The sequence below is a fragment of the Trichomonascus vanleenenianus genome, assembly GCF_965637985.1.
Source record: "Trichomonascus vanleenenianus strain CLIB 3782 genome assembly, contig: TRVA0_008S, whole genome shotgun sequence".
NCBI lineage: Eukaryota > Fungi > Ascomycota > Dipodascomycetes > Dipodascales > Trichomonascaceae > Blastobotrys > Blastobotrys vanleenenianus.
In genome coordinates this window covers 273318-290777 of record NW_027481879.1, presented here as the reverse complement: position 1 = coordinate 290777, position 17460 = coordinate 273318, and the positions used below count along the sequence as shown (strand labels likewise).

Sequence of the window (17460 nt, the reverse complement as noted above, 5' to 3'; positions counted from 1 at the left end):
GGATTTACTGCATGAGTTAATGATAATTGGATGTTACTCTCATTTGAATAGTTTGGACCTTATAATCCAAGAATAGACTTGTTTTCGTTCCACTTCAGTAAGCCTAAGGTAATTGCTATGAAGTATTAATGCCAATTGATAGACCGGTATAAGAAAGTGAAGCATTGCTTTGCTTGATCTGGTCTCGTTAATAGGCACATTTGGAGCGGTTATAATCTCTCGCAACAACTTTGTCACGAACTCCCGAAACGCATGGCAAGCTTTTGCAACAACATGTAACAAGTGTTACAAACAGCTGTAACAATATGTAACAAACTCCCAACCCATGCTTAATCGCCTTCTTACTGCAAGAGAACAGAGTACTCGTGTGTTTAAGTAAAAGGCTATTCTGTCCATTGATCGCCAAAAGCTTGTATATCTGCAAAATACCATCCAACTACAAATGGATTATGTAAAAATGTGCAGCGCTCTATACTATTTTTATTGATGATGATGATGGTGATGGGTGATATGAAGTTGATGCGAAGTGAGTGAAGGTGATGTGAAATCCCGATATCAAATCACCATCTCGAAAAATTTACCATGAACCCCGGCGGAGGAAAACGCAATAAAGCGCCCATGATGATACCTGGACAAGGAGGTGCGCCTCCTTTCTACGGGTTCATGGGACAGCCGTTGATGATGATGAATATGGCCCCAGCGCCCCCGGGATACGTTCAGACTAACGCCCCGCCTCCACCACCAGCCTCAGCAGCCCCTCCTCCTCCTCCCCCTCCTGCACAGCCAGTCAAAGTGGTCAGCCCGCTAGAGACTTATAGCATGCTGAGCATAGGAGAGGGCGTGCCGGTGGTGGATCCTGCATCCATTAAGGCGGTCCATATCTATGACTTTGATAACACGCTATTCAAGACGCCGCTGCCAAACCCTGATCTGTGGTCGACCTCGGCCATCAGCATCCTGGAAAGCCTCCACGGACTCCATAAAGGTGGATGGTGGTCTGATCCACGGTTTCTGCGAGGAACGGGTGACGGGTATGAGACTGAGAGAGCCAGAGCATGGGATGGCTGGTGGAACGACGAAGTCGTGCAGCTGGCTAGATTGTCTATACGGGAAGAAAATACCCTGACTGTTGTGCTTAGCGGACGACGCTACGGTCAGTTTAGTACCATTATCCCCGATATGTTGGCGGCCAAGGGGTTGCATGTGCATGGCGCTATTATGCGCCGCGAGGAGAATTCCAACAAGGACGACTCGACGCTACAATTCAAGAATCGAGTTATCACGGATATTATCCATTACTTTCAGAATGCAGTGAGCCTGACTATCTACGAGGACCGGCCGAAGCAGGCTGCTGGATTCCGCAAAATCGTGAAGCGGTGGGCTGAAAAGTTCCGGCCCGAGCTCTTCTTTGACGTCATTGAAGTTTACGAACCGCACAAGTACCTTAATCCGCTGAGGGAGAGGGACTTGATTGTGGCTGCTCTGGAAGAGCATAACCAGGCCTCGGAGCGCGGGGAGCTGGAAGCGGACATTCGCTACTCCAAGGTTAAGCTGTTTAGAGATCGCGGCGTAGCTGGATACCTGCTGGACCGGCCATCGCGGGCTCGGGTGCTTTCGTTGCTTTCAAAGTTCCCTAACACCCCGGGGTCGACCAAGCCTGCTGCTCCCGTTAATGGGAATAACAACTACCGTTATGAGGGGGATGTCATTTCGGTCAACTCGCGGGGTCCACTGCCGGAAGAGCTACTAGCAGAGGTTGGGCCAGTGGGTACGGTTGTCAAGTGGAAGGCTACGCATGTGGGCAAGGTCGACGGCAAGATCTGGGCGGCCAAGGTTGAGCCACTGGATCCCATCGCTAACCCGCGCACTGAGCATAAGTTCCCGCTCGTAGTGTTGGTGATGAAGCGCAAGACGAACCCGACTGAGGTTGACCATATCAAGGACTGGGCGCCCCTGCGCGAGCCGGTAGAACTAACCACTAGAATTGGCGAAAAAACACAACTGCGGATGAATACTGTACCTAGAGGCAAGGCGGATTAATTCATGTTCCTACCTTGTCCTCTTAAGATTTGTTGACTGTCATGGTACTTTGCAACAAGTCCCCATCACAGAGCTTCAGCAATTGCTCCCAGCTGTTTAGTGATGAAAGAATGGCTTGATGGCGAGCAATTGAGCTCAATGTGACTGAAGAAACCTCTTGACAAGGGGGTTCATATGCTGTAGAGTGATTCTTGTCTTAACCTTCTCAACTTCCTTAACATAGAAGAATAGACGTCCATGCTAAGTACCAAGTACATGATTCATTAGTATGACAGAGCAATTCTACTGATCCGATTCTGATGAGGTATTCTCCACTCTCTCGGAAACACTCACAGAGTTCACTCATTTCTTAAAAAGGTATTACAATCTACAAAGCTATTCTACATCCACTGGTACCGGTAATATAAGTGAAACCTGGAAATGACCATTGATACTTGATTTTGCTCCAAATCAAAGAACAGGCATAAGACGGAGATAAGACTACCGGGTAGTAACTACTCCGCGCAGCGGAGCTACGGGGGGTCTGGGGGGCTGGGCCCCCCAGGAGGATCAATTGCCGGCTATCATAATTCTACTTTCAATTCTTTTTTTTAGCTTAAAGAAGAGTGAATAGGCTACAATATGTACATGATAAGATTGACATGAATAATAGATGCGCTACGATATGCCACTACCGGTAGCAGGTATACGGTTCATAAATAAAGCACAGAAGGCAATTGGTCCTATGATGACAATAACACTGGTTTACTAAAGTCAATTACCTCTTTCGAAGAATACAAATACTGTCTGTAGGGCCTCTCTACTTCCAGTACCGGAACCAGGAGTGTCGACGGCCATTTCCAGTGAGGAAACGGAGGACGCGACGCGTTCAGCGCGGTCCACCACACCGAAGAAAAACGAACGGCAATTCAACCCCACGACACCCCCGAGATGAAAGCAAAGGCGCTTTCAGTGTTCTGGCACCTGGAGCAGCAGGCGATATACAATGCGAAGCATAACCAGCCAGAGCTGCAACCGATATACTCGGCGGACTTCCAGCCCGGCAAAGGCGGGCGGCTCGCAACAGCGGGTGGAGACAACAAGGTGCGCCTGTGGAGGCTCGAGTACCGAGGTGACGAGGTGAGCGGCGTTCAGTACCTATCGACGCTGTCGCGGCACACACAGGCGGTCAATGTCGTGCGGTTCGACCACCGCGGGCACACGCTGGCGTCGGCAGGGGACGACGGCACCATTGCGCTGTGGGAGCTCAGCGACACGGTGCTGGGCACAACCAAGCGACATAGCGACTTCGCGGACCCCGACGCTGCAGAAGACGTAGAATCGTGGCTGGTGCGGCGCCAGATGCGCATAGGCGGCAGCGACACGGACAAGAGCGACGTGTATGACCTCGCGTGGTCGCCGGACGACCGGTTCATCATCGCCGGGTCTATGGACAATGTCGCGCGCATCTTTGACGCCAAGACGGGCAATTGTATCCGGCAGCTGGCGGAACACTCGTTTTACGTCCAGGGCGTCGCATGGGACCCGCTGAACGAGTACCTGGCGACACAGTCCTCGGACCGATCAGTGCACATATACACCCTCAAGGCAAAGAACGACCAGTTTGCGCTGCACAGCGAACGGCCTTTCACCATGTCGCGGGCCGAGGTGCCGAGCCGGAGGTTCTCTTCATCTTCTTCGAACTCGGGGTCGCCGCTGATCCCGCCGCACAATGACAACAAGCCGTGGTCTCCTCCAGTGTTCACTACGACTCCGACACCAGGGACACCAGCAAGCCACCAGTCCTCGATGAACCCGCCGCCGCCGGTGTCGGTCAAGACTCACTCGCGCAAGTCGTCGTTTTCGAGCACCGGCAGCGCCGCCAGCAGCAGTGCGGCGGGTGCGGCTCATGGGGCTGGAGGACAGTCGCACGGCGCCGCATCAACTGCGGCGACGACGTCGTCCCTGACCAAGTCGGACTCGCCGAGCCCGGCGAGCATGCCGCTGCCGGCAGTTCGCCAGATCGACTCCCCCGGCACTCCGCTGCTCAATCTTAACAAAGGTCAGATGTCGTATATCAGCGAGTCATTTACGTCCTTCTTCCGCCGGCTGACCTTCTCGCCGGACGGCAGCCTGCTCTTCACGCCGTCGGGCCTGTTCAAGCACCAGGACGGCAGATCAGACGAGATTACGAACACTGTGTATATTTATTCGCGGGCCGGGTTAAACCGCCCGCCCGTGGCGCACCTTCCTGGGCTCAAGAAGCCCTCGCTCGCCGTCAAGTGTTCGCCGCTGCTGTACAAGCTGCGGGACGACCAAGAGCGCGCCAAACTCAGAACCAAACATATGGCCATTGACACGTCGGCTAGTACTGAGGGTAATGCCCCAGTGCCATTGCCAGAGTCAATTGCGTCGTCCTCAGGGGACCCGCTTCCACCGCCCCCACCGGTGAAAAAGACGCCCGTGTTCAAGCTCAGCTATCGCATGGTCTACGCCGTGGCGACTCAGGACTCGGTTATTGTTTATGACACGCAACACAATGCGCCATTGTGTATAGTATCGAATCTTCACTACGCGACATTTACAGACCTCGCGTGGTCGAGAGATGGTAATACGCTACTTATGACCTCTGCTGACGGCTTTTGTTCTGTCATTACATTTGCTGAGGGTGAATTGGGCGACGTTTATACTGGTAACTCGCCAGTGTCTACTCCAACGGCAACTACCAAAACGACCACGGCTGATGTGGAGGAGGCTACGGAGCCGGAACCAAAGAGTCTTACACCAGTAGTATCGCATGTTCCTCCAGTCATGGTCGGTGGTGGGTCGCCGTCGTCGCCGCGGGTGCAGCGAGCGCTCACTCCGAGCGCCGAAATCGCCGCGTCTCCCTTAGTTGAGCGGTCTCCTTCGATAGAACGGGCTACGGTGGCAGTGCCGGTTAAGCGCGAGTCGACGGTGGTTGATGCCAATGGACAGAAGCGACGTCGTATTGCGCCGCAGCTCGTGTCTTCTAATGTTAACGAAAGCAATAACAAGTAGCCTCTGCTAGTCTCTGCTGTAATGAATATTAACCTGTACTACCCAATTTATTTGACGCAATGATAATCTTGGCGAACCGCAATGTTAGATTATGTATGGATAACGTTTGCTACAAAGAAAGTCCATTGAATCCGTGTCCAATGCCCAGTCTCTTCGGCAGATGATCCCAAAAACATGCAAGATCCATCCCACTCACTACTCCTGAAAATGTCACACATAAGCTACTAATAAGGAAATAACCAAAAAATCCACATATCTTAACCTTCTTATTATATCAATTTCGCTACCATTGTATTCGAGGGAATTCCTAACGCTTACCCACAGTCCAGGGATAGCATCAATTGAGGGGCCGAGCCCCTCAAACTCCCCGTAGCTCCGCTTCGCGGAGGAGTGTAGCCCCAGGGAGAATTTAGAGCAAACCTGCACTATATATAATAGATAATGAATGGGGGAATGTGAATGGCAAGTCATGAATGGTGAATTATGAATGGTGAGTGGTAAATGGTTGATGATGGCATGAGCCGCATATGGTGCGGCATCCGACCGGCGTTGGGAGATGCTGTAAAAAAGTTCGAAATCATTCCGACGACGCCCACCAACCCTGCGGTATTTGCGCCAGATTTGACACTTTCAAGGCACTAGAGGAGACGCGCTATGGGCTGGAAGCAGAAGCAGAAGCGGGAGAAGCAGAAGCAGAAGCGGGAGAAGCAAGAGAAGAAGACCCTGCTAAACGCGCTGTCATCGCGGATCGAGAAGCCGAAAAAGAAGAAGTCTCCGGAGCTGGCGACAAATGCATTATTCCAGGCGATCTCGGGCATTCCTCGCAAGAAGGAGGACAAGCAGGATGATAAAAAGCCCGAGGTAGCAAAGCTCATACCGACTGCGCCCAAAAGGATGCGCCAAAAGGAATTTAAGCCACGAAAGGACGAGGACAGAAAGTCGCGAAAGGACAGTGATAAGAAGCCGCGCAAAGACGAAGATCACAAGAACTCCAGGCGCCATGAAAGCGCCGACGAGTCGAGCGGCGTAGGTCATTCCAATGCTGGCGTCGAAAAGCCACCGCACGCGGCTCAACGCCAGATCAAGAATACTAACCGAAATGCCGAGCCGCAGCGATACGACTCGTACGAACCGCACAATAATCAAACTAACCACAATAACTACGCTACGAGCGAAGAAATGCGCAACCAGTTTTCAATAAAGAATGCGGCCATGCCTCCCATAGTCGTTATTGAGAATTTGGAGACGGGAACTAGCGCCGAAGACGTGCGTATCATCATGGAGGAGATTGGATACGTAGTGGACTGCCGTGCGACCGAAGAGATGGATCGATCTGTGACTGCTGAGGTGGTCTTTGAAAATTCGCTACACACGCATGAAGCAGTCAAGCAGTTCCACGGATCGTACGCTGACGGACGGCTGGTGCGCGCCTATGTCAGCAAGGTCCATCGCATTCAGAGATCCCGCGCGGACAGGGTCACTCAGGGACCTCACTATGTGCAGGGCTGGCAGGGTCCGCCATTGTATAGCGACCTTGTACAGCGGCGCACGCGGCCTATTCTGCGGCAATAGCTAACAAGATAGTACCAGTAATAAAAAGAGTATTTATTTGTCTATTACCCATATTCATCTCTATTGAATTTCGTAGGGGGGGGGGGGGGGTTATATATGGTCACCCTTATTATCATCCGCTTAGACCATCTACGTTGGACCATCCATACTAGACTATCCATATTAGAGCTTGAAGCTATTGCTTTTCAATTGATAGTGAGCTCATTATGAAGGAAATAATAAATTAAATTGATAAAGAAGCACTGTCGAAGTCAAAGATGCGTATTTGATGGTTCTATTCAACCACCAGGTACATAGCATTGAAATTCAAAGAACAAACCGTACAAAATTAAGTTGATACCAGTAGAATTTCGACACAGATCTATAATTGAAAACCTCCCCCTTTAATTAGTCCTTAGGAAATGCAACTCAACGATTGGAATCGAAGACAACTGTTTATGGAGTACTATACATTGTACTGTAGTTATATGGTACGCTACAGAGCCCAATTAGTTTGCGCAGTCCCGAGTAGACCAAATTGATCCCGTTCAAAGACACAACGGTTTGAAGTATTGGTCAATCGATCCAGTTCAAACACAGAACGACTTGAAATATTGGTCAATTGATCCAAATCACACAATGGTTGAAGTATTGGTCAATTGAATATATAAAAAAAATACTACAAGGTTTCGAGAAATCATAAAATTGAAGAGGTAAGGTAGTAGTACATGCTTGGCGGGTGTTAATTGTCTTTCTTCTGCTCGAGCTTCTTTCGGGCTCGCAGGATCATGTCCTGCTGCTGCCGTCGCAGCTGCTTCTGGCGCTCCTCGCGCGACTGCGACCACTGTGGCTTCTCCATGGGCTTCTCGAGATCTACGTCCTGATTCACATCGACGTCATACTTGGACACCAGGTTCGTGCTAGTGCTCGCCATCTTGTTTATGCTCGTCGAGGAGGCGGACGTGACCCGTATCTCGGGCACGAGGCCGCTCGCATGCGGCGGGTGCGGCAGGTCGCCGTGTTCCAGGAACCGGTTCACTGTCGTCTCGACCGAGCCAGTGCGCTCGAGGTCGTACCGGATCTGTTCCGGCGTCAGGTTGGGCCCCAGTGCCTGCACCACATCTATCATGGACTGGGTTACTGGGCGCCGGTAGTGCGTGGCCGGCTGTCCAGGCGGGACGGGCGTGCTTCGACTACCGCTGGCTCTGCCCTGCCCCTGGGTCGGCTGCTTCTGCGAGGATACGAACCACCGGAGTACGAAAAACGCAATCACAATCCCTACCAGAAACTGTATCATCGTTACAGTGTTGGGTTGCGTGGTGTGGTCCGGTCTCGTTTGGTCCCACTCCGTCGTCATGTAAACGCCATACCTCTATGATACCACCGTATGATGATACCACTACAAATGACTGTGAGCTATCACGGTACTGGTAGTAGAATGGTTGGTCAACTGGTATTGTAGCTATATATTATTAACCTCCTGATTACTAAATTTTAAATTACCAGATAATAGCTTGAGCTCGAACAGAGGGAGCAGCAGTGGTACATACTATGGTACTGTAGGTAAGACCCCGGGCATTTGCCTTGAAGAGCTATAAAGCCTCCGCACAGCTTAGGCTATATCTAGTCTAACCATCATATAATTGACTACCGGTATAACCACACTTAATAGTTCAAGTTCTTGACAGAAGATACTACAATTCCTTGATGCTATTGTCATAGCTGGCACGGGGGATATTGTATGTTTAATGCACAGTAAACACGTTTTATTTTTTTTACTTATAATCATACCTTAATTAGACAATAAGTTCCTTCCACAATTCGCAAATAATACTCTAAGATGCACACATATCAATTGATCTGTGATTGGTACGTTACATTGACAGATCCGCTCTTACACTACCAACATACGGTCTCGAAGAAGACAGTTGTATCCCACTTTAACTTGGCTACTTATGTATAGTTAAGCCTGGTAGATTGAACGCTTCTGAAAGAGAATGCTATTGCCAGACTGCTATCAAAAGAGCCATTAGACTGGCTTATCACCATATGAAATTTCAATAGCCTATTTCAATAGAGCTAATCAATCAAAAGCCGTTTTACCAGCTAAGCCCTCCGCGAAGCGGAGCTACGGGGAGTTTGAGGGGCTGGCCCCTCAAGAATATCGAGGCTCTGCACCTCTACGTGGTACTTGGGGGCACTATGCAAACAATTCAACGTAACCAGCGGTCCATTTGGATGGTAGAAGGTAAGAGGGATATATTAGTAGGAATAAATAAAAGCTAGTTGTTGAACTGCAGCTTGAACGCGTCGTCCTGGCGCTTGACACTATAAATAAAATCGACAATGGTGTCCGATTCGCGCACGGACTGGGCGACAAAATGCTTCTTGACAGCGGCTGCCAGCTCCTTCTTGGAGACACGATTCGTCGTGCGCTGCGAGGCAGTCCGCTTGCCCAGCGGACAGTGCAGCATCCACCCCGGATGGCTCTCCGCGCTCGGAGTCGACAACTTATTCTGCAGGCGGTACTTCCGCAGTGCTTCGATCGGTAAGCTCTCAAAGTCTAGCGGGTCTACGTGGACGTCGAGCAGGTCTTTATTGCCGTTCTGCGGGTTGATAGACTCCACAGGAATGCCGTTGATGCCTGTAACCTGGTCCTTTGGCGGAGGCTGGCTGGGAGTGTCCTTTGGACCCTTGGCACTCTTCCCCGTGCCACTCTTGGCGTTTACTGTTCGCGGAGCTGGCATTCTGTGGTCGTTTCTTTCGGTGAAGGATGGTTGTACAAGCCCAAGATGTCGGGTCTTTTCAGTGTCTCACTGCACCCCGATGCGGTTAACTTAATAGGCTAATTACTCCGGTGCGGCTCACATACCATGCATTCTCCGCGTAGCGGAGCCCACGGGGGAGGTTTGCCCAATACGCGCTTTTCCCGGCCTTTTCACAAGTCTTGAGAAGTCTTAAGAAAGTCTTACCACTCATACGAGATGGGTCCGGCTTCTCCGCAGTGGACACCCGGTCTTACCGTACCAGCAAGCTTGTCGGATCGGATAGGGACGCACGGCTGTGCAATCGCACCACCCCTGACCCCGCGCGCGGCATTGGAGGGGCTGGCGGGGTGGAACTGATTGACACCAGAGGTTGGACGATTGCCCCTAACACGGGGGGCTGATTATTGTTAATCACAAGACTAGGAAGGGGAGCAGCGCATGGGGCACATGTCTGCGTGGCATTGGCTCCACATTTAACCCGCCATTTACGATGGCGTTTGGGCTGATCGCGGGTATATAAGGGCGGGCTTTGGGAAGCAGTAGGTCGGTTCTGTATCGACAAGAGAGAGAGAGACCGAAAAATGGGCAATCCACTGGAGGAGTTTTTCCAGCACAGCGCGGTGAAGAAGGTTGCGGCCATTGTCGCGTATGTCGGCGTCATCCACACCACGGCGAAGTTCGTGCTGTGCCATGACGGCGGGCTAGACGTCGGGTTCACGCCTTTTACGATTGATGACCTCCATATTAACGTGTTCTGGAGATATCTCTTCTTCTTCCAGCTCTTCTTTGTCTTCCAGTTCTTCTCCAAGGATACCGCGGCCAGCGAGGCCGCCCACAACGGCACCTGGACCTACTTTGGCTGGGCGCTTTTCCAGAGCCTGTGGGCCTGGAGTTTCTCCAACGGCTGGTTCTGGTGGGCGTTTGTGTTTGCTGCGTTGCAGGTCGTAGCCACTGGCTGCTCCTTCGTCTACGGCAAGACCGCTTCTATCTCCCCCGTGTCGCGATGGTGGTTCATCCACTTTGCGTCCTCGTCACTGCCCGTCGCATGGTCGCACTATGTTTTCTGGTGGACCCTGTCGCTGGCCACTGACTGGACTGGCAACGTAGGCGAGATCCTGGGCCTCGTGTTTGTGTGGTGGTTCTTCCTGGCCCCGGCCTGGACGCTCAACCGACACCACGACTGGGGCACCGGCCTGGCGTTCACCTTCCTGGCCTGGGGCATCTACAAGGCCCACAAGGGCCACACCATTCTTGGCTGGTTCACCCTGGCCATTGCCATCCTCAACACCCTCTACACCTTCGTCGTCGGCTACCCAGACATTCCATCTGGTGCCGTCGAGCGAAGCGGCGAGAACGCGCCATTGCTTTCTGGCGAGGCTTAACTTCACTTCTCTAATACCTTTTACGTATATCTAAACCCCAATTATGAATTATGATACTACTTTTCCCCTGGGGGGACTGGTCTCCCCATTGGTACCGCTGTTATTCGAGGGCCAGCCCTCGAGCTCCCGTAGCTCCGCTTCGCGGAGGTTTTCTAGGTTAATTGGCACCCTCAAGTACTAGTGGGGTATATTGACGTGCATTGCTGATCTAGTCCGGGTCATGCGTTGATCTTGGATTTTACCCCAGCATTCTTAAGGTAGGGATATGTACCTAGCCCCCAGGTGTTCTCCTACGTCAATCGACTTCATGCCCCCCTCATTGTATAATAATATTCGTAATTGCATCATCATCAATGGCCTTAGCTTCGCACTCCACAACTACTACAGCACCCTGTTTCAAAACAACTGAACCATTAGACGATCACTTCAACTATCTACTACTTAGTGTATACGAGTTTTCTGATCTTGTACTAACATTACATAGTAGTGACTTCAGATACAGTAGTAGTGTACGTACGCGCCTTTACGTAGGATATTATTCCAGGTGCATTGGAGGGGGCAGCGCAGTTCATCCGCATCTACTGTAATGTTACTTCGGAGTAATATTATTGAGTGAGGGGCATGCTCTTCTCAATTGAAATGTATCGTATTAAGCTGGCAGATCGTGTGATGTACCATCGATGTTGGGGAGTGCTCAAGGCGTTCACCATGATGGTACATGATAGGGGTACGTGATAGCGGTAAGGGTACTCTCATCATTTAGAATATTTATTATCACGGTAATCGGCGAATTGCCCTGGACGTGAATATATGTCACGTTTAGCGGAACTACAGCTGTCATGCTTTGTGAGTTACAACTCCTGGCCACTCAATGACGAGACTTTAACCACGTTAACTCCGCGAAGCGGAGCCACGGGGGTTCGGGGGCTGGCCCCCGAAATCAATCGACTCTCGTATTATCTTTGAGAATGGTAGGAACACTTTGATAGCTATTGATCAGCTCATCAGCGCAAACGAAATTATTATATTTTGCCATGTGCTGTTAAAGCCCTAGCCTTGTGAGGATGATTTCTTTGCTTGGCAATGGCGAAGCAGCTTCAAGCGATTTGAATGTTGATATTGTAAAGCAGAGAATACGCCGGGGGGATAAGTGCTACTGTGTACTATAGTACTACGAGGCGTAGGCTTGAGCCACTCAGGTACAGTTGTCTGCACGCCATTGACGGAATAAGTGGTAGGCTGCGTACAATAAACGGAAGAGGAAGAAAGCCTGTAATTAACGGAAGAAGTATTAGCCAATACTATTGATCTGATGTTACTTTGTTAGGGAACAGCTAGTGGAGAAGCCTCTGCTATCCAAAGATAAGCCAGGGACTGGAACAAGTACACAGAAGCTCGTCGAAGCGACACTCTACACGGTATTTTATTAACCATTAAGCCTTTTATTAACTATTAAGTCTTACCAGCGTGACAATTGTTATTGTTGTTCATTGTGCATGATACACGGTGGTATAACAACTGTCCTTACACACATTGAAATAGTCATCACTGTATACTCTTGTATCAACATTCTCCCTCCCTTAATTTGTCCCTAGCTACATTGATTGATTTAAGCTGTTGGTGAGATAGGAATAACGTGGATTTCAATTACGAGGTACTTGCAGTACCGTATACTGTTGAAACCGATAACAGAGATCAATTAGAAAAATAAATGAGCTCAATGAACCAAATAAGGTAAAATAGTTTGTAAAATATTGCCAACATAGAACAAGGCTGGATTATCAAATCGAAGTAAATATGGAAATACTACTACCAAGTAATACGTTGTACTACGGTAAGTACCGGTACACTTTAGTACCGGATAAGTGTGATCCATACTGTACCGTAAGCACCATGAACCCACGTACTACCACAAAATAACCAAGGAATAAAGCCCTTCCCGAGTATCTACTACTTCAATTGAATTATGCTATAGATAATGTTAAGCACTTCGGCCACTGTTAGTGACAACCAATCTCAGCTGGTGAAGCGACGGCGACCAATCTTAGTAGGTGAAGCGACGGCGTGGGGTGTGACAAAAGACCCAAAGCCACCACCACCCCCAATCGTTTCCAACGCCCATTCCCCAAGAATGCTGTCGCAGCAGGAGCTCTTGACACAGGGGAACCGCAACAGACGGGGCGAGGTGTCCATATCGCACCTACTGGACATCTCATTCACACCTCGCGAGCGGACCACGAGCCAGCCGATCCGGCGGAGACGCCCCCGGAGGGTAGCCGACCCGCTCGCGGACCGGGCGACCTACATCAACACGACGTGCCGGTTCGTGCTCGATCCGAGCGGCGACTACAGGGCTCTTCTGGCGAGCCCAGACGTTCCTGTGCCCATGGAGCATGTCCAGCGCATCGTCACCCAGCCCAGCGCCTGTCCGATCTGCCTCGAGGAGGTGCCCGAGGCCCCGCGCATGATTGAGTGCGGGCACATCCTGTGTTTGCCGTGTATGCTGAGATACCAGGCGGCAGACGATGTCATCCCTCCGGGGGAGACCAAGCCGCGTAGATACAAAGAATGTCCACTGTGTTTTGAGCGGATTAGGCCCGACCGGGCTAAGCCAGTGACATTCAGCCCGCATAATGAGATGTTCGACACTCCGAAAGAGGACGAGGATGTCGTGCTAAGGCTCATGTTCAGGCCCAATGGGTCACCGCTGGCTCTCCCCAAGGACACGGCGGGGTTAACGACGAGCATGTTTCGCGGGCTGCCCGACGCATCGTTCAATGACATTTCGCGGTACGCCAGGCTCATGAAGGGCTCGACAGAGTTTTTCGCCGCAGAGTACGAGAGGGAAATGGTGCAATTGCAGGTCTCGCGCATTGAGAACTCGGAGCAGTTTGGGGCGGAGAGCGTAGTATGGTATGATGATGCCATTGCCATGATCCAGGCGGCAATTGACGGGGCCAGCCCTCATAGTACTCCTCCTCATAGTCATCACCATAATGGTCGTGAAGTTGTCCATAGTCATCAGGATGGCGTTGGGGCTTTGCATAGTCACCATGATGGCCGTGAAGAGACAGTACAGAGTCATTGGGACCGTGAGGAGGAGATTGAAGAGCTCGAAGAGGAGATTGGAGAACTGGAAGAGCGCATGAACCACGTTTCTGTCCAGTCGTCTACAGAGAGGTCAATTGTCGAAGATTACACCGACTCTACGGCATATTTTTTCTACCAGGCTGGGTTTGACACTGCGACAAAATACGTGCTTTCGCCGCTAGACGTTAAGGTGTTGAAGGCCGCCTATGGACAGTTTTCTGCGCTGCCTCCGACGCTGCTGCTTCGGGTCACCAACATCTCGTACGGGTCGTATGTTGATACTGAAATGCGCAAGCGCATGAAGTACCTCAGCCATCTCCCTGTGCATACCCCTGTTGCATTTCTCGAGTGCGAGTGGCGCGGAATCGTGTCGAGCGAGGTGCTGACACCGTTCAAGCAGAAACTCATTGCTCGACGCCGCAAGAAGAAGAATAAGGACCGCAAGGAAGAGCGCGAGCGGCGCCAGTACGAGCGCAAAGAGAAGGAACAACTCAAGCGCGATCTGAACACTCATGATACCCCTATTGTTCATCCAAATGTTGTCCTCCAGTCCGAGTTTGATCCGGAATTGCCTCGCAAGGAGCCTTCGGAGCCGATGCCTACGCCTACGCCTACGCCGTCGGTTAAACGGGAAGAGACAGACGGCTGGAAACAGCCGCGGTCGCAGCCGTCTTCGTCGTCGGCGTCTTTTGCGGCGATTGCCAGCGGCGAAGCAACGTCCGGTGAGGCGGAGCGCGAGTTGGAAAAGATTATGAAGTCGGCCAGGAAGACTAAGTCCGGCAAGAAGAAGCTCGTCCTTATGTCCACCAGTGGTGGTCGTTAACGTTATGCCATGACAATGTTATTATACTCATGATACTCAGTGAAGTGCTATATACGATACTCAGCGAAGTACTGTATACGATACTTAGCGAAGTGCTATATACGATACTCAGCGAAGGACGGTATACGATACTCAGCGAAGTACGGTACACGATACTTAACGAAGCACGGTATACGATACTAAGCGAAGTATAATACACGATACTTAGCGAAGTACGATACAAAGTACGATATTAACGAAGTATCTATAACTGCCGATACTTGGCGATACTTTTTGGTAGATGATCACTCAACGAAGTACGATATCTGTGACAACTAATACGTGTCACTTGGCAAGGTGCGATATACCACCAATAGCCGGTAGATGATCACTCGGCAAAGTGAGAATAACAGTACTTGAGAGTGACCCCATGGGCCAAGGGCCCTGTAAATATTAGAATACAATTACTATCTACTCCTTCTGCTTCTCCAACAATGCGTGTATCTTCTCCTCCATGGCGTTCATTCGTCGGTCAAACTCAGCAGCCTGGGTCTCCATCATAGTGGCGAACTTGTCCATTGGCTCTTTGAAGTGTCGCGCAAACAGCTGCTCAAGATTCTCCAGCTCAGAAGTGGACAATGGCTTCCAGACACCGTTGATTCCTTCAGGCTTAGTCTTGACTGGCTCAGTCTTGACTGGCTCGGGCTTAACTGGTTCGGCCTTGACTGGTTCAGCCTTGACTGGTTCAGCCTTGACTGGTTCAGCCTTGACTGGTTCAGCCTTGACTGGTTCAGCCTTGATTGGCTCAGCCTTAACAGGTTCAGCCTCAACAGGCTTGGCAGAGGCTACCTTAACTTCAGGCTCGTCGTCGTCCGACTTCCAAGCGCTGTCCTCCTTCTGGGCCGGGGTAAGCGGCCTGTCGTCTGGAGCAGCGTTCTTCGCCCTGTCAAGGAACTTGTCTACGCCAGAGCCCTTCATGATCTCGTCAATATTCTTGGGCTCCTCTGGAGCCGCCTTAGCAGGCTCAGCCTTGACTGGCTCCTTCTTTGGCTGCTCTTTCTTGGGTGGCTCCTCCTTCTTTGGCTCAGGCTTCTTGTCCGTAGCAGTGTGAACCTCTGGCTTACCACCGTCAAACACAGCCGCCAGAGAAAACACCTTGGGCCGTGCATCCTTGCCAGACCACCACTCTTCGCCGCTCAACGCAGGCTCACCAGCGCGAGCTTCCGGATACACGTCCTCCTGGAAGGTCTCTGCCCGTCGCGGCACAATGAACGAGAGCGGCTCAATGGAATTGTCGTTGACCGTCTTGTACATCCGCACGACTTCGTGATTGTGCACATCCAGCGCCCGTCGTGGCATAACTGCAACGCCTCGCTGCGGATCAGTAGACATATACTCCGACAGCGGGTACAGCGAGTCATTGTCGTACTCGTAATACTGCACGTTGCCGTCGCCCTTACCGGCAAAGTAGATACAGTTGGTTCCCTCGTCGAAAAATGGCATGCAGATGCCCGACGACTGGCCATTGAACTGGAACCCGCCGACCGGGCCCTTTTCAATGCTGTGCGCGTCCCAAATGGCCATCTGCCGGTCGCTCCCGTTGAATCCCGTGCTCACGAGCCGGTCGTGCGACCCCAGCCACGCCAGACGCTGCGACTTGGCGCCATTGTGGCCCTTGCCCTGCGACACGACCTCGCCTTTTCGCACGTCCCACACGCGGATCGTCTTGTCCCGGCACACAGTCGCCAGTAGCGAACCGGCCTCATTGAAAGCCATGCTCGTGATAAGATCCTTGTGCTCGAGCGTCGTTAAACACTCCTCGGACTTGATGTTCCACAGCTTTACGGTGTAGTCGGCCGAGGAGCTAGCGAGAATATCCTCGGCAATGGGGTGGAACACAACGTGGCCCACCTTCTTGTTGTGTCCCTTGAGGCGCTTCACGGGGGACACGTCTTCGACTTCAGCCTCTTCGTCCTCGGGGCGTCGAGTGGTGAACCCTTCGGGTACGCGCCAGATGGCAATGGTTCCGTCGTCGGATGCAGACGCAATCACGTCGTCGTCAAATGGGTTCCTGAAAAACCGCAATTAGCCTCTTCCCAAACCGCTCAAGCTTCCGTCAATTGGACACATACCAGTCAGTGTCAAGAACAGGCGCCGTGTGGCCTCGGAACAGAGGGATCACGTCTGGCAGCCGTCCATACTCCTCGAGGGGAATGACTGCAAACGCTCCGCCGCCGGAAGCGTCCCAGTTGACCGAGAGGTACTTTGGATTGACCTACGAGGTTAGCTTCTCCATTACTCTAACATGTCAGGAGGGAGGATACCTTGATGAGATTGGAATCCCATGCGTTCTTGCTGTACCAGTGGTTAGCGTTTTTCAGGGGACCAGGGGAGGAGGACTTACGTCAGTCGGATGTTGTCGTAGTACTTCTCTCGCTTGGCCGGCTGGCCGTACACATGCCGGAACTTTGAGGCTCGAACAAATCGCCCGCTACAGCTCGTTAGTCTCACACGTTGCGCAATGGGTGGCCTCCGTACCTCATTGTGGTTTGACAAAACACGTCAGTGCTCGAGGGGAGTGAAATTAGGGAGGGACAAGACGACGCACCCGGGCCCCGGCGTAGCATCCAGCACGCACCACACCAAACTACCCCAAGATACCCATGCTACAGTTATACCTTCCGGGAAGCATCCTTCGCAGTAGCATTACGGGTAGCTGAAGATTGATTTCTTGGGGGACCAGTCCCCCAAACCCCCTGTAGCTCGGCTCCGCCGAGAATAGCATACCTTCATAGCAGCAGAAAGGCTT

General features: G+C 51.5%; 8 protein-coding genes across 8 annotated transcripts; 5 read left to right on the top strand and 3 right to left on the bottom strand.

The window, feature by feature from the left end:
- Window positions 1-582: 582 nt before the first annotated feature.
- TRVA0_008S02696 (uncharacterized protein) lies at window positions 583-2040 on the top strand (the record flags this gene model as incomplete). Its single annotated transcript, XM_076683465.1, has 1 exon — window positions 583-2040. The coding sequence occupies one exon, from the start codon at window positions 583-585 to the stop codon at window positions 2038-2040; it is 1458 nt and encodes a 485-aa protein (XP_076542380.1).
- Window positions 2041-2970: 930 nt separating this feature from the next.
- Window positions 2971-5058, top strand: CAC2 (Cac2p; the record flags this gene model as incomplete). The annotated part of the gene is made up of 1 exon (XM_076683464.1): window positions 2971-5058. One exon carries the CDS (start codon window positions 2971-2973, stop codon window positions 5056-5058), a length of 2088 nt encoding a protein of 695 aa, XP_076542379.1.
- A 654-nt stretch (window positions 5059-5712) lies between these two features.
- On the top strand, window positions 5713-6630 carry TRVA0_008S02652 (uncharacterized protein; the record flags this gene model as incomplete). The annotated part of the gene is made up of 1 exon (XM_076683463.1): window positions 5713-6630. One exon carries the CDS (start codon window positions 5713-5715, stop codon window positions 6628-6630), a length of 918 nt encoding a protein of 305 aa, XP_076542378.1.
- A 721-nt stretch (window positions 6631-7351) lies between these two features.
- On the bottom strand, window positions 7352-7966 carry CUE1 (Cue1p; the record flags this gene model as incomplete). The annotated part of the gene is made up of 1 exon (XM_076683462.1): window positions 7352-7966. One exon carries the CDS (start codon window positions 7964-7966, stop codon window positions 7352-7354), a length of 615 nt encoding a protein of 204 aa, XP_076542377.1.
- Window positions 7967-8891: 925 nt separating this feature from the next.
- On the bottom strand, window positions 8892-9356 carry SAP30 (Sap30p; the record flags this gene model as incomplete). Its single annotated transcript, XM_076683461.1, has 1 exon — window positions 8892-9356. The coding sequence occupies one exon, from the start codon at window positions 9354-9356 to the stop codon at window positions 8892-8894; it is 465 nt and encodes a 154-aa protein (XP_076542376.1).
- A 602-nt stretch (window positions 9357-9958) lies between these two features.
- Window positions 9959-10759, top strand: TRVA0_008S02586 (uncharacterized protein; the record flags this gene model as incomplete). The annotated part of the gene is made up of 1 exon (XM_076683460.1): window positions 9959-10759. The coding sequence occupies one exon, from the start codon at window positions 9959-9961 to the stop codon at window positions 10757-10759; it is 801 nt and encodes a 266-aa protein (XP_076542375.1).
- A 2131-nt stretch (window positions 10760-12890) lies between these two features.
- On the top strand, window positions 12891-14672 carry MAG2 (RING-type E3 ubiquitin transferase MAG2; the record flags this gene model as incomplete). The annotated part of the gene is made up of 1 exon (XM_076683459.1): window positions 12891-14672. The coding sequence occupies one exon, from the start codon at window positions 12891-12893 to the stop codon at window positions 14670-14672; it is 1782 nt and encodes a 593-aa protein (XP_076542374.1).
- A 450-nt stretch (window positions 14673-15122) lies between these two features.
- CRN1 (coronin) lies at window positions 15123-17194 on the bottom strand (the record flags this gene model as incomplete). The annotated part of the gene is made up of 5 exons (XM_076683458.1): window positions 15123-16722; window positions 16784-16926; window positions 16976-17006; window positions 17056-17142; window positions 17190-17194. 5 exons carry the CDS (start codon window positions 17192-17194, stop codon window positions 15123-15125), a joined length of 1866 nt encoding a protein of 621 aa, XP_076542373.1.
- Window positions 17195-17460: the final 266 nt, after the last annotated feature.